The following is a 12,748-nucleotide window of genomic DNA, read 5'->3' as shown; positions in this document are numbered from 1 at the left end:
CGCTGACTTAAAACCTTCCCCCCTCATCGAGGGGCCTCATCGGGGCTTTGATTTTCATGTGGAACCCATCAGCTGGCTTACAAAAGGTCGGTTTTTCTCCCCAGGTGCCCGTCGTGAAAAATAAGCATGGGGGCACCGGGGGTTTCCTCCCCATCAAAGCGGAAGTGCCATATCACCTTTCATGTGTCGGTGTGAATTTAAAACCCAACCAAAAAAAAAAAAAGTTGAATTTTAAAAATTTGAGACAGAGATCAGCATTCCAGGGCCCTCTTAAGGGATTCAAAGAAGTTAACTTTTGTGAATGTGTTGTACATCTCCTGTTTAAAAATTTCACGGCCAGTTCTTTTTGAACTAAAAATTTGCTTTTGAAAAAAAGCAATGTCCCCCCCAAGCAAAGTCCTTTCGGCAAGAAGTCAATAGGGGTCAGGAGGAAAGCCAAAAGGACATGGGGTTTGGGCTGCAATAGGGATATTCCCGCATGTCAGTCATTCGCTGAATTTAACCTTTGGGCCCAGGGGTTCTCAAGTCCACTTTTCGGGCTCCTGTCCCCTTGATTTTTGATCAAGTGACCTAAAAATAAATAGGGGCCTCTACTCTGCATGTCCAATCACCCTTTAAGTTTCAAATTTTGGTCAAGTGGTTTCGAGTTATTTTCCAGAAATGATTTTCATGACCGGGCCCCCTGGCCTTGCCTTTAACGGTGACCCCAAAAACAATAGGGGTTTTTCTACTTTGCCTTGTCAATCATCCTATGAAGTTTCAAATTTTGGGGTCGAGGGGGTACTAAAGTTTTGATGGGAAAATGATTTTAAATTGTTCAGGCCCCTGTGACTTGCCCTTTACAGGCTACCCCAAAAACAATAGGGGTCATTATTCTCATGACCAATCTCCTTGAATTTTTCAACATTCTGGGTCAAGTGGTTATAAAGTTATGTTTGGGAAATTGTTTTCCTGTTAGGCCCCTGGCCCTTGACCTCGGGACAGGTGCCCAAAATCAATAGGGGTATCTATTCTTCATGCCAATCTCCTATGAAGTTTCACTTTGGGAAAGGGGTTTTGTAGTTATGATGGGAAAATGGTTTTCAATTTTGGCCCCCTGGACTTGACCTTTCCCCCAAAAACAATGGGTTCTACTTTTCATGACCAATCCCCTATAAATTTTTAACATTCGGGTCAAGTGGTTCTCTAGTTTTTGATGGAAAGGGTTTTTAATTTTCACCCCCCTGTGACCTTCCCTTTGATGGGGCCCCAAAAATCAAGGGGGTCATCTATCTTCATATAAAATCACCCTATTAAGTTTAAACATTTGGGTAAGTGGTTCTCTAGTTTTTAAATGGAAGGGTTTTCAATTTTCGGGCCCGTGACCTTGACTTTGACGAGTGCCCCCAAAAATCAATAGGGGTCGTTTTCTTATGACCAAAAATCCTTTTAAGGTTTAGGTCATAATAGGAACCTCCTTTTTAAAGGGGTTATTAAATTTCTTCCCAAAAACCCTACTTTTATGAAATTTTAGGGGGGGGGGGGTTTCAAGCCCCTGGGACCAATTTTTTTTTCTTATTTTCCTTTTTTGTATTTTTTTTTTATTCTTTCGATTTTTATTGATTTTTTGTACAAAAAGGAAAAAAGAGTTCTTATAAGCGATTTCTTGGTAAATTTACTACTTAAACAAAAGGGGTAGATTTTCACATCTTTAAAAATACGAGTTACCGCGGTGAAAAATTTCTCTTTTTGTTTTCACACTTAGTTTTATATTGTGGAAGAATTTATAGTTTTGCGCTGCCCTTAAAGGTTTTATTTTTAAATGAATTAAGCCCAAAAATTCAAAACAGAAAACGCTTTCAAGTTGAAGTATAAAATTCTGTTCATTAAATCTTTTTACCTGGGTACCATAGAAAAAATGTATTGACATTTTTTTTTGTTTTTTTAAGTGTTTACAATAGTTTGTGTTTTTTTTTTAAAATTTAAAGGGTTTAAAAATGAGTTTTTGTTTTGGGTGTGGCTTCACTTTGAAATTTTGTCTTTTTGGCTTGAGGGATCCCCTAAGTTATACAAAATTTATAAAAAAAGGGCCGGTTAAAAGTTGTTTAAAAATTGCAAAATAGTGCAAAAAGGTTTCCCTTTTTGAATATCCCAAGAAAAGGCCATTTTGTAAACATTACTTTTGTGATCTAATTCCTTTAAAGTTTCACATTCTGTGTCAAGTGATTCTGTAGTATGATCGGAAATGGTTTTCAATGTTCATGCCCCTGTGCTTTGCCTTTGACAGAGTGCCCCCAAAAACAATGGGGTGTCTACTCCAGCGCCCTATAACCCCTATGAGGTTTAAAGGGTTCTGGGGTAAAAGGTTTCCAGTTATTGTGGAAATGAAGTGTGAATACGGACAGACGGAGAACCGGACGGACGGACAGGGCCAAAAAAAAAATGTTCCCTCAGAGGGGGGGGGTGACATAATTACTTCTCAAAAAGGTTCTTTGTGGGAAAGTTTTCAGGGAAACCTAAGAATGATTTGAAAAGTTATGTCAATTCATCCCCATTCAAAAAAGTTAGTTTTTAAGATTTTTTCCGACATTTGTTAGTTTTAATGTCCCCTTTTTAAAAAAAGACTTGTTGAAAAATTGTTTAAGTGTTCACATGTTATCGTTTTTCTCCTTATTTGATCTGTTATATCTTTTATGAAGAATGTTTATTTTTCAAATGTTGTTTAGTTTGACTTGGGTGAAAATGAAAGGGTTTCTTTTAATGCAAATATGTTCAGTAAATTTAATTTTTATTGGGTGTTTGACCCTGGCTGCTTTTGGCTATTTATGGAAAAAGAGAAACTTGAGGCGCAGCACTGTTTATTTTAAATTTATTACAAACTATGAATGAGAGATCTGTGCCCTTTAAAATGTGAGTGTATTAGGAGTTTTTATCTGTTTTCAGATCCCAAAAAAAAAACTTCAGCACCAATTGATCGACAGAACTTCGTAGTCAAAATCAATGTTATTAGTTAATCAAAGATTAGGCTTTGGGGGCATTGTTCCCGGTTAGAGCGATCTTTCGTTTTTTAAAACCGATTAGTGACCACCCCCTAAAGATGAGTAAATGAGGAAAATACTTGTTGACCGATTGTCGAAAAAGAATGGGGGACCCCTTTGGGTTTTTAGGGTGCCCCCCAAGAAATTCTTCTAAATGTATCAAAGAGTTGACCAAAGCAGCAATACAATTTATAACCTGCATAAACACCTCCTGTTCAAGCGTGCAGTTCGTTTTGCATGAATTGGGTTTGGTGATTGACCCGAAAAAGGGATAATGAAGTCCCCAAAGCATCGTAATTTTCACGTATTAACCCAAAGGCTTGGACCCTAATTCTGCATACCCGTCCACACGAGTTGGACCTGGGAAAAAATATGACCAACTGATAAAATCCCGTTTTCATCCCGATGTGTCGAAAAATTTAAAAAAATTTCAGTAATATGAGCCCCTTCAAAGAACATAGTCTTTGCAGTAGAATATGGTTCTTTTGAAAGGGGGATCTTTTTCTACATATTTTTTATTTTTGACTCAGTTGGTAATTTTTTTTTCCCCGGTCCCATACTCGTGCCCGTGTACTGTTGGTCTTTTCAGACCAAAACTTAAGCCCTGAAAGGCGTTACCATCTTGTCCTATTTGCCTGTTAAACCTCTGGTTAAAAGTTTATCTTGGTTTTAACATTTCAACACTTATGAGGGGCCCAAAATTTGAGGAAGGATCCATGACCCGAAAAAATACATGTAATTTCATACACTAGGCAAAATTACATGCAATACAATCAAATTTTAAATGCAATCTGATTAATTTCTTCTATAAAAAATTTCAGATTATTCAAAAGTAATAAAAAATTTTTGTTAAGTATGGTTTTAATTAGTCTATAATTTTGCAAAAACATTCTTTCACTTTTAATATGCATAATACTTTGAAATCAAAAAATTCAATGTTATAAAAATATTTCAAGTGGTATTCATTTTTTCAAAGTTTAATGGAAGAAAGATTGCCAGGATTTAATAAGTGGGATCCTGGGGGTTTAAGACCCTTTTGTACAGATATATTGTAATAGTTTTAGTCAGTATTTAGTAAAACGTGACCAACTAGGCATGTCTTGTAGGTGGACACTCTTTTTTTGTCTCTGTACAAAAGAAATTTGTCCAACCATGTTTTTTAAGCCAAAAAAAGGGGCCCTAAATTCCCGAAAAAGCAGGGGTGGAGTTTTTGTTTCTTGCTGTACAAAGTAGTTTGATGGCAAACAAATGTTAAAAAATTTTTAAAACTAGCTTTGATAGTTTCGAGAAAAGCTGCATAAACGTAAAACTTATAAGGTAATGCAGATGCCGATCAAGTGATGACAACAAGTAATAATTTTTTGTCGAAAAATCAGATGAGCTAAAAAATGCATCAAAACTTTAACCAGGCAATTTAAGAAGAAAAAAATATTCTTTAAAAACTTTAGATCTTTTTTACCTTGGTCTTCATTTGGGGGGATGTTGACAAAACTAGTACAACTACTAAAATGGTTTCGCGCTATTTAAAGTTGAATTCGCTGTTGTGTGAAGTTTTGTAACGGAACAGCCAGTACCATGAAAACGCCATGTTGTAGTTTTCATTTTACATTACAAAAGTGCTGTGATTTGCATTTTTTCTTGCCGGTTAAAAAAAATGGTTTGCACCTGACAAATTTTTCTGAGTTTTTCAAATTGGTGTTTCAATAATGTAGAAATTTTTTAATACGTATATTTTTTAAATTTAAAGTACTTTTATCAGGATAAGAATTTAAACAAAAATGTGTAGTTATAGCGGGTTTTTTTTAAAGGGGGGGAAAATTTCTGCGTTTCTGCGGTTTCCCGGTGAATCGCAAAAAAATTTCCATCGAAAATTCACCCGAAACATTTGAAACGCAAAAAATCTGCATTTTTTTTTTCAAAGTTGTTTCCGATATGTTACAATTTGGAATCCCAAATTCAAAAGGGGGGTTAAATTTTCTGAAATTACCCTCGTCATCTTACAAATTTCCGATAAAGGTTAATTTAGGTGTGATGGTTAATCAAGTCCTAACTTAATCCCCCAGAAAAAATTTTTTTATTTTGTTTGTTTTTTTTTTAAAAAGTAAAAAACTGATGAATTTCATTGAGTTGTTTTTTTAATCCTTTGAACATCTTCGAATATATTTTGTAGCATGATACTTGTCAACCCTATAAACGATGTATTCCCCCCCTTCCTCTTGAGAGTGACCAAAACAATAAACAGACACGCAAAAGGGAAGAAAACGTCTTCACATTCATATTTTGGTCGCACTGTATGGTATTTTGTTAACGATAATCTAACATACATTGTGTATATGGTGATTTAATAGATGAAACTGATGGAAGTTTAAAAAATGTTGACTGACACACCATTCATGAAAATTCACTTGACAAATCCGAAATGATGAATTCACGCCCAAAATTTATTTGTAATCAATTTCCTTTATGTCTTTTGTAATTAGTATGCATACTCCATAAATATATGAAATAAAAATGTTTCGTTTTGTTGTGTTTTTGAAAAGAAATTAATTTTTATCTAGTCGGTGAAAAAAAAAATTTACTGTTGGGCCCACTTGCCAGTTTTTGAATTTGTCTGAATGGTATTTGCAAATGTACTGTATTCCGCTTGCAGTACAATAGGCGATTTTGTCCCTTTAAAAGGGGTAAATGCAATAAAAAAATGCATACAAATTTTTTTTTTGATCAGTTTTCATGTTTATAAGGTCATTTAAAGTCGAACCCCCATGCGAGCTTGTTTTCTAATCCTTTGGGGGGGGGGGGGGAGTGTCTGTGACTCGCTATCCTACTTAATTAAAAATTATTGAATGCTTCAGGTCATTTACATGCAAGTGTTAGTGTTGGGTTTTCAACATATTTCATAAAAACGAATTAAACGAAATTTACACGGGTCCCCCACTATGCCTTTCAAGAAATTAAACGTCGATTCCCCATGGAAAACAACGAAGAAATGTTACCTTCGTTTCAAAATCGATGAAATGAGACAGGGGAGGACTATAGGTTGACCCCGTTGTCTGTCCGTCTGCAACAAAATCCTTTAAAAAAAAAACATTTCACCCGCAAGTATTGCGAATGGATGTACAAGTAGAAAAAGGATACGAAAAATTATCGAAAAGTTGATTAATCCCTTATTAGTAAATTCAGGTTAACTTCATAGTAAATCAGTCAAAAAAGATTTAAAGTTACAAATAGTTGAATGTACCCGATTCCCCCCTTTTCAAAAAAAAAATAAAAAGTTTCGTTCAAATACAGCGTCGTGCTTTCTACCTTCAAGATTTACCCCTATTTCATGTTAGAAAAAATTTTCATTTGATGGATAATGCACACCGCCCGGGGAAATTTTCTTGGGATTTGGTCGTTTTCGCTGGCCTTACTCGATCCCCTTCCCTTGTTTTAAAAATGGGGTTTAGTTGTACCTCGTCTTTGTTTCGTATGATCGCCAAATTTCCCCCAATTTAATCGAAAGCGTTTTTTTTGGTAAGTATAAAGTAGAGAAATGATTATCAAATCACAGGGGTGGCATTAGAGATTTTTCCAAATTTATGGCCGATAGGGATTAACAGGTTTTCTTTTATTTTATCTGGGGGACCTAGTTTTTGACTCAGATTTGAAGTCCTAAGATTATCAAAATAATATTAAGTGTCATTTTGATATGGTCTTGATGGGGCCCCTAGAGTGTTAACTTTTTTTCATTTGATTTTATTTGGGACCAAGTTTTTTTACCCCCTTGACCCCGATTTGAACTCGACCTAAATATCCCCAAAAAACATTTTGAAAAAAAAAATTTCATTTTAAAAAAGGTCTAAGTGGTCTCTAGAGGAACTAGGGGTTTTCTGGGGTTTGACCCGGTGACCTAGTTTTTTAAAACCCCGATGACCCAATGGCGAACTGGTCAAGATTTTATTGAGGGTAACTTTGAACAAGTTTTATTAAGTTTGGGCAAAAGTGTGATTCTCATGTTAACAGTCAAATTGTTTACAAAGGAGGACAACGTCGGACGGCAGACACAGGGTGATCACAAAAGTCATTGAGCACTTTTTGCTCAGGGGGTAAAAAAGCCCCCATTTCTTCCTCTAATGGCACTTCTGCTTGTAAAATGGGGACTTATTTCATTGCGGAAAGATTTTCAGTAAAATAAGCAAGTTTCTGTTAAAGTTATTGGTTTTTGGCAAATCAAAGAAAAACTAAAAAAGAGTTGTTTACTGTGCAATGCCTTCAAGAAAGCATCCACAAAGGGTTTGTGGATTCAAATTGGACCCTTTACTCCAAACACCCCATTTATGTTCAATTTTCCCCCAACCCTTTTTAATTGCAGCTGCGATTATATATTGGGGTTTTAATGGTTTGAAATTCTAGAAAATATGTCTTGTATGTGACACATCTTTCCCCTTTCGGTCTATGATGGTGAACATTTGTGCCAAGTTTTCAAAATCCCCTTAAAGCTAATGTAAAAAAGTTATGGTACTGACACGATAAAACAGACCATGTTTCACTTTAAGTGTCACTTTAAAAGAAAAAAGGAAAATAAAAAGTGGCATTAACCTTTGGCCCATGTTTGTATGAAACTTTTAGAGAGGGGGGGTGCAAGCATGAAGTAATTGCACGACCAATTTTATGAGGGACACATTAAAAGACCCCAGACGACCGCATGGTGTGCTTTTTACCCCTCCTTCAAAAAATTGTTTGCGGGGTTTAAGATGAAAAAACCCCCCCCCCCCCCCCCAAAAAAACCCCCCCCCCCCCTACAGCTTTTTAAAATTTCAAATTTTTGAATTAAAAGCAAGGGCTACATCAGGAAATAACACCCAATTTTTTTTCATTTCGGTTATAAACAAATTGGGAATTTATCAAAGATTTTATTTTTTTTTACCAAAAAGTTTGTTTCTTTTTTCCATTAAACAGGGAATTTACATGTAGGGCATTTTTCAAGCAAAAAGTACTTTGACACCGACAATGTACAATTTGGACAAAAAAAGTGATCAATCGAGTTTTTGCTATCTTTACCTGCTCAGATAAAACTTATATACAGAAAAAATCATGTTTAGTTCCAAAAAAATGTAAATATATATACCCTTTAAAACCAAAACAGTCATTTAAAATGTGTTTTTCAATTTTGCTGTAGTTTATTGTTTTTTTCTCTCGCAAAAGGGAAAGGGGGAATACAGTTTTTTAGGGGGTGTTGTGTAACCCTTATCCATATACCCTAGTTTGCAGTTTTAGTGTGTACAAAAATTGTTGGACTTATTTTGTTATTTTCACTGTTATTATATCCTAAATGCAGTCATTAAAGCAAAGCTACTTAACAAAAGTTACCCGGGAAATTTTGTTAATTGCTTTCATCGCTATCATTCTCACACATCGATTAGAGGGGAAAAAACATTTGCCTTGGTATCGAAAAACGCAAAAAAATTTTTACTTCCTTTTAAGTGAAAGTGCAGAAATTAAACACGCAGAAATTTTTTTCACAATTTTGGGACCAAAACGCAGAATATTTTGACCGCAGAAATAACCCCCTATACGGTTAAACAAATTATCATTTTGGGACAATATGCAAAAATTTTATTTTAAGGAAAAAAGGTAATTTATGAAACACTGACAATAGTAAAATATTTGTTTGACTGTTATTTAATACTTGGCCTGTTACCGTATCAGACAATTAAAATTTTTTTGTTAAAACAGTTTCCTTTCTCATCAATGGTCCTTTTATCATGGGGAAAAAGCTTGTGTTTATTTGATCAGAATTTTATCACAAAAAAAATGTATTGACATATTGGTTTGCTTTCTTGTACTATATACAGTGATTTGTCAATCAAACGGTATATTGTGGAACATGAATTTCACTCACGATCACCAAGTAGGGTAGATTGAAAATATGTTAAGGATAAGTGACAAATTAATAGTATTTGCCCAATTTATGTGCAGCCTTATATGTTATTTTACCTGCAAACATTTGTTATGTGCATAAGCTATTAACTTTAAGCCAATTTCGCAACTGATGTATTCCGCGAATCTTCGTAGTCGCTAAATCGTCTGTCGTCATAAAAAACGCAAAATATAGTGTTTGCGAATGTTTCTAGGTTTACAGTAATCCCTCATGTAACAACAGGGATATTGTGAAAATGCATCAAAATGAACCAGAAATTTTAAGTGAAAAGAGGGAATAACTCATAAAACACTGGGGTTAAGAGTTATGGACCTTTTGTCATTTGATATCAGAGATGACGTTAAACATAAGTTTAATGTTTTAATCAAACCCATATTGTAATCACAGAGGAAGTGTGGAAGTGCATCAAAACTGTCATTTGAAATTTATGAGAAATGGTGGGTGAGGGTAGATAATCCGTGAAATGTTGGTGTGAGACTTATAGCCCTTGTGTCATAAGCTATGTATTAGGATACTGATGACTATATTAAGTCTGTAACAAATCCATGTGGAGATAACAGAGAGACAGTGAAAAGGTTTCATGGCCTGGACATGGAACAGTCAAAGACACCAGATAAAGTAAGATAGCTCTCAATATCAATAGGAAAGTTCAGCTGAAAATCAGCTGGATAATCAGTCTAAAATTCAAATACAATTTCAATAGAGATATAAACCCATAAATGTTTGTCTCATGTGTTGACCAAGTGAATGTACAATTCTAATACAAACTGACTCATTTTCCTATTGAAAAAAAGAAGGCTGAAAACAGTGAATTATTGTACCATTCATTTTTCTGACGTCACAATTATTACGGCATAGCGGTGCACTCATTCAAAACGGACAAATATTTAATGAATGTCATCAAGGATGTACATTAAAATCCTTGTCATTTAGATACGTATTGTTATAACACTCGGGCTGTGCCATCGTGATGTAATTCCTTCGCATCTGAACTCAAAATCATGATTTATTCAGCGACAAATCACTACATGAGATATATTATTTCTTAAACAAATCCAATACAAGCATTGATCACTGAAGAAATAGTTATGTGAATATGAAAGTAACTGTAGAATGTTCAAGAAATGAATGATCCTTTTTGCCAGAATACTTACCTTGATCATACTACACACTGATCTTCTAAATCATCTTGAGTACACTGAGTTACAGAAGTCACCCAAATTAATTTTTATGATATTGCTGTTTAGGTTCCATGCAATAGTACGGAGCTGTTTCTCTGCTGTTCAATGAAATACTTCCTGAATAAGATTTAACAACTACAGCATAATGTAATAACTGAAAAAGAAAACTGAAACCAACAGAATTAAAAAAGCTACTCGAGTAGTCGGTTTTCTAAGCACAAGCAAAGTTGTGACTGACACCCTTTTCAACATAACAGGTGCCAGAAACAACCCAGTAAGTGCAAAGAATATCTGACCTACTGACCTAGTTTTTGATCGCAGGTGACCCAGTTTCAAACCTGGCCTAGATATCATCAAGGTGAACATTCTGACCAATTTTCATGAAGATCTCATGAAAAATATGGCCTCTAGAGAGATCACAAGGTTTTTCTATTTTTAGACCTACTGACCTAGTTTTTGACCGCACGTAACCCAGTTCCGTTCTTGACCTAGATATCATCAAGGTTAACATTCTGACTAATTTTCATGAAGATCTCATTAAAAATATGGCCTCTAGAGAGGTCACAAGGTTTTTCTATTTTTAGACCTACTGACCTAGTTTTTGACCACACATGACCCAGTTTCGAACCTGACCTAGATATCATCAAGGTAAACATTCTGACCAATTTCCATAAAGATCCCATGAAAAATGTGTCCTCTAAAATGGTCACAAGCAAAAAGTTTACGCAAGGACGCACGCACAACGGATGCTGTGCGATCACAAGAGCTCACTTTGTCACTTTGTGACAGGTGAGCTAAAAAAAAATGTTCACTTTACATAGATCTTTGTGCAGTAACAATTAAATTACACATAAACTGTCACTTTATATCTGAATGCAGTGTGTAATGTTTTATTTGTAATGGAAAGTCTGTTATACATACATCAAACTTTTTACATTTTTAGCACGTGATGCACTAAGTACTATATTTAGGTGTAAAAATTTAATTGATTAAGATGGTGGGGTGCAAATGGGCATGCACTGATTCATTCATGGAATGTGTTTTACATGTAAGAAGACTCTTTTTCGTGCTTACATTCGCATGTTTTCTACTTGTTCACTAGGAAACAAAAGAAGCTCTAGATCTATTTTTTTATTCTGCGAACCGCTTACTGAAATGTAATATGAAATAAAATATATTGTAGGTGGTAAGTGTAGCTAACGTCATTTGACTTACATTTTACAGAATTCTATTCAACTCCACATTTTCTGGGTTTTTTTGGGGTTTTTTTTAAAGGAAACACATGGATGTCTTGCGGAAAATAGGCTTTGATAAGACAATTTTAAACTGTTTTACAAAAAATAGAGAACTATTTCTTTTAATGGTATGTAACCTAGAGCAGGACTTATAGAGGTTTTCTTCCTTAATGCAGCAACACGAACATTAAAGATACTGTATTGATCTGGTAGTCGCAGATATTTAAAAGGTGATTAAGATATCAAATTCTAAATTAAAATGCCAAGAAAGTAATTACGTCAGACATGTCATTATATTGTTTGGTCTAGTCTTTTTTTCTGTGTCCTGCATACTGGATGCTGACCAGTTACCTGGTTACCAGATAGGAAATATACCGGTCAAATTTAATTATTTTGCTTACATGAGTATAGGAGTTGTCAGTTAATTGGAAACTTTTAGTATTTTGTTTTCACTATCATAATATTATATCAACATTGACCGACAAGGATACTATACTGATAATCATACCAATCCTCAAAACTTCCTCTTACCTGGCACGATTCATGGATTTGTCAATCCTATACAGTTGTACATTTTGCATGAACACAGAAAAAATCATTTCATTTCTTAAGAGATCCGAGTGATGTGTGACGCATTAACTTCTGTTTATCTGCTGATGGGCAGTACAAATGTTTTTGAAATGAACGGGATCAGAATTATTAATTAAGTTCTAGCTTATTTGTGCACATTTATAGATTTCAAAATTCAGAAAGTTTTTAGCAAAAAATACTCATGTAAGCAAAATTATTAGGCCGTTAGAACACATCTCAGTTTACATAAAAAAAAAATGTTCAGCTTCTGCCCACCCGATCAATGTCTTATCAGTTCTAAAAATAGAAATACAACGGATTTGTAAGCAATCATGATCTCTCCTATTGGTGAAAATATACTGTACTGTTGTTACAAAATGAATCAACACATTTGCATCATTTGCTTGGCTGTGTGTTGAAAACTACAATATGCGTGAATAGGGGCAGAAACATACCTTGCTCTCAGTTAAAAAATTTATCACCTTGTCCTATAGACACAATTGGCTTTTTTTTTTCATATAAAAAAAACTTAAAATTGATTTAAAAAGAAAGTGGAGGGGAACAGCTCCTCAATCATTTTTTCAGTTAAAGGGAGACAAAACGTACAAGACTGCTAACACATCATCATCTGAAGACACAGACATGTTCATTGGCATCCAAGTTGAATCTTGAGTCATCAATGCTGTGTTCTGCAAATGCTGACTGTGATGGTTGTGGGACCAAACTAAATGGTGGTGACGGTGACATAGCATAAGAACTAGACTGCGGCAGGTAATTTCATGTTCGCTTAGTCAATTTCTCACTGTATGTAGATTTATAAGCCAT

General features: G+C 34.8%; 1 protein-coding gene across 1 annotated transcript in view; it reads right to left on the bottom strand.

The window, feature by feature from the left end:
- Positions 1-12,748, bottom strand: part of LOC128546429 (uncharacterized) — a 60,272-nt gene that overhangs the window by 46,699 nt on the left and 825 nt on the right. The window contains exon 3 of the mRNA XM_053516943.1: positions 12,566-12,685. Coding sequence (XP_053372918.1) covers positions 12,566-12,685 — 120 coding nt within the window. The remainder of the gene's footprint in view (positions 1-12,565; positions 12,686-12,748) is intronic.

Source organism: Mercenaria mercenaria, chromosome 10 (genome assembly GCF_021730395.1).
Source record: "Mercenaria mercenaria strain notata chromosome 10, MADL_Memer_1, whole genome shotgun sequence".
Lineage (NCBI taxonomy): Eukaryota > Metazoa > Mollusca > Bivalvia > Venerida > Veneridae > Mercenaria > Mercenaria mercenaria.
Note: the sequence above shows the minus strand (reverse complement) of the source record. Positions and strands in the feature narration are given on the sequence as shown.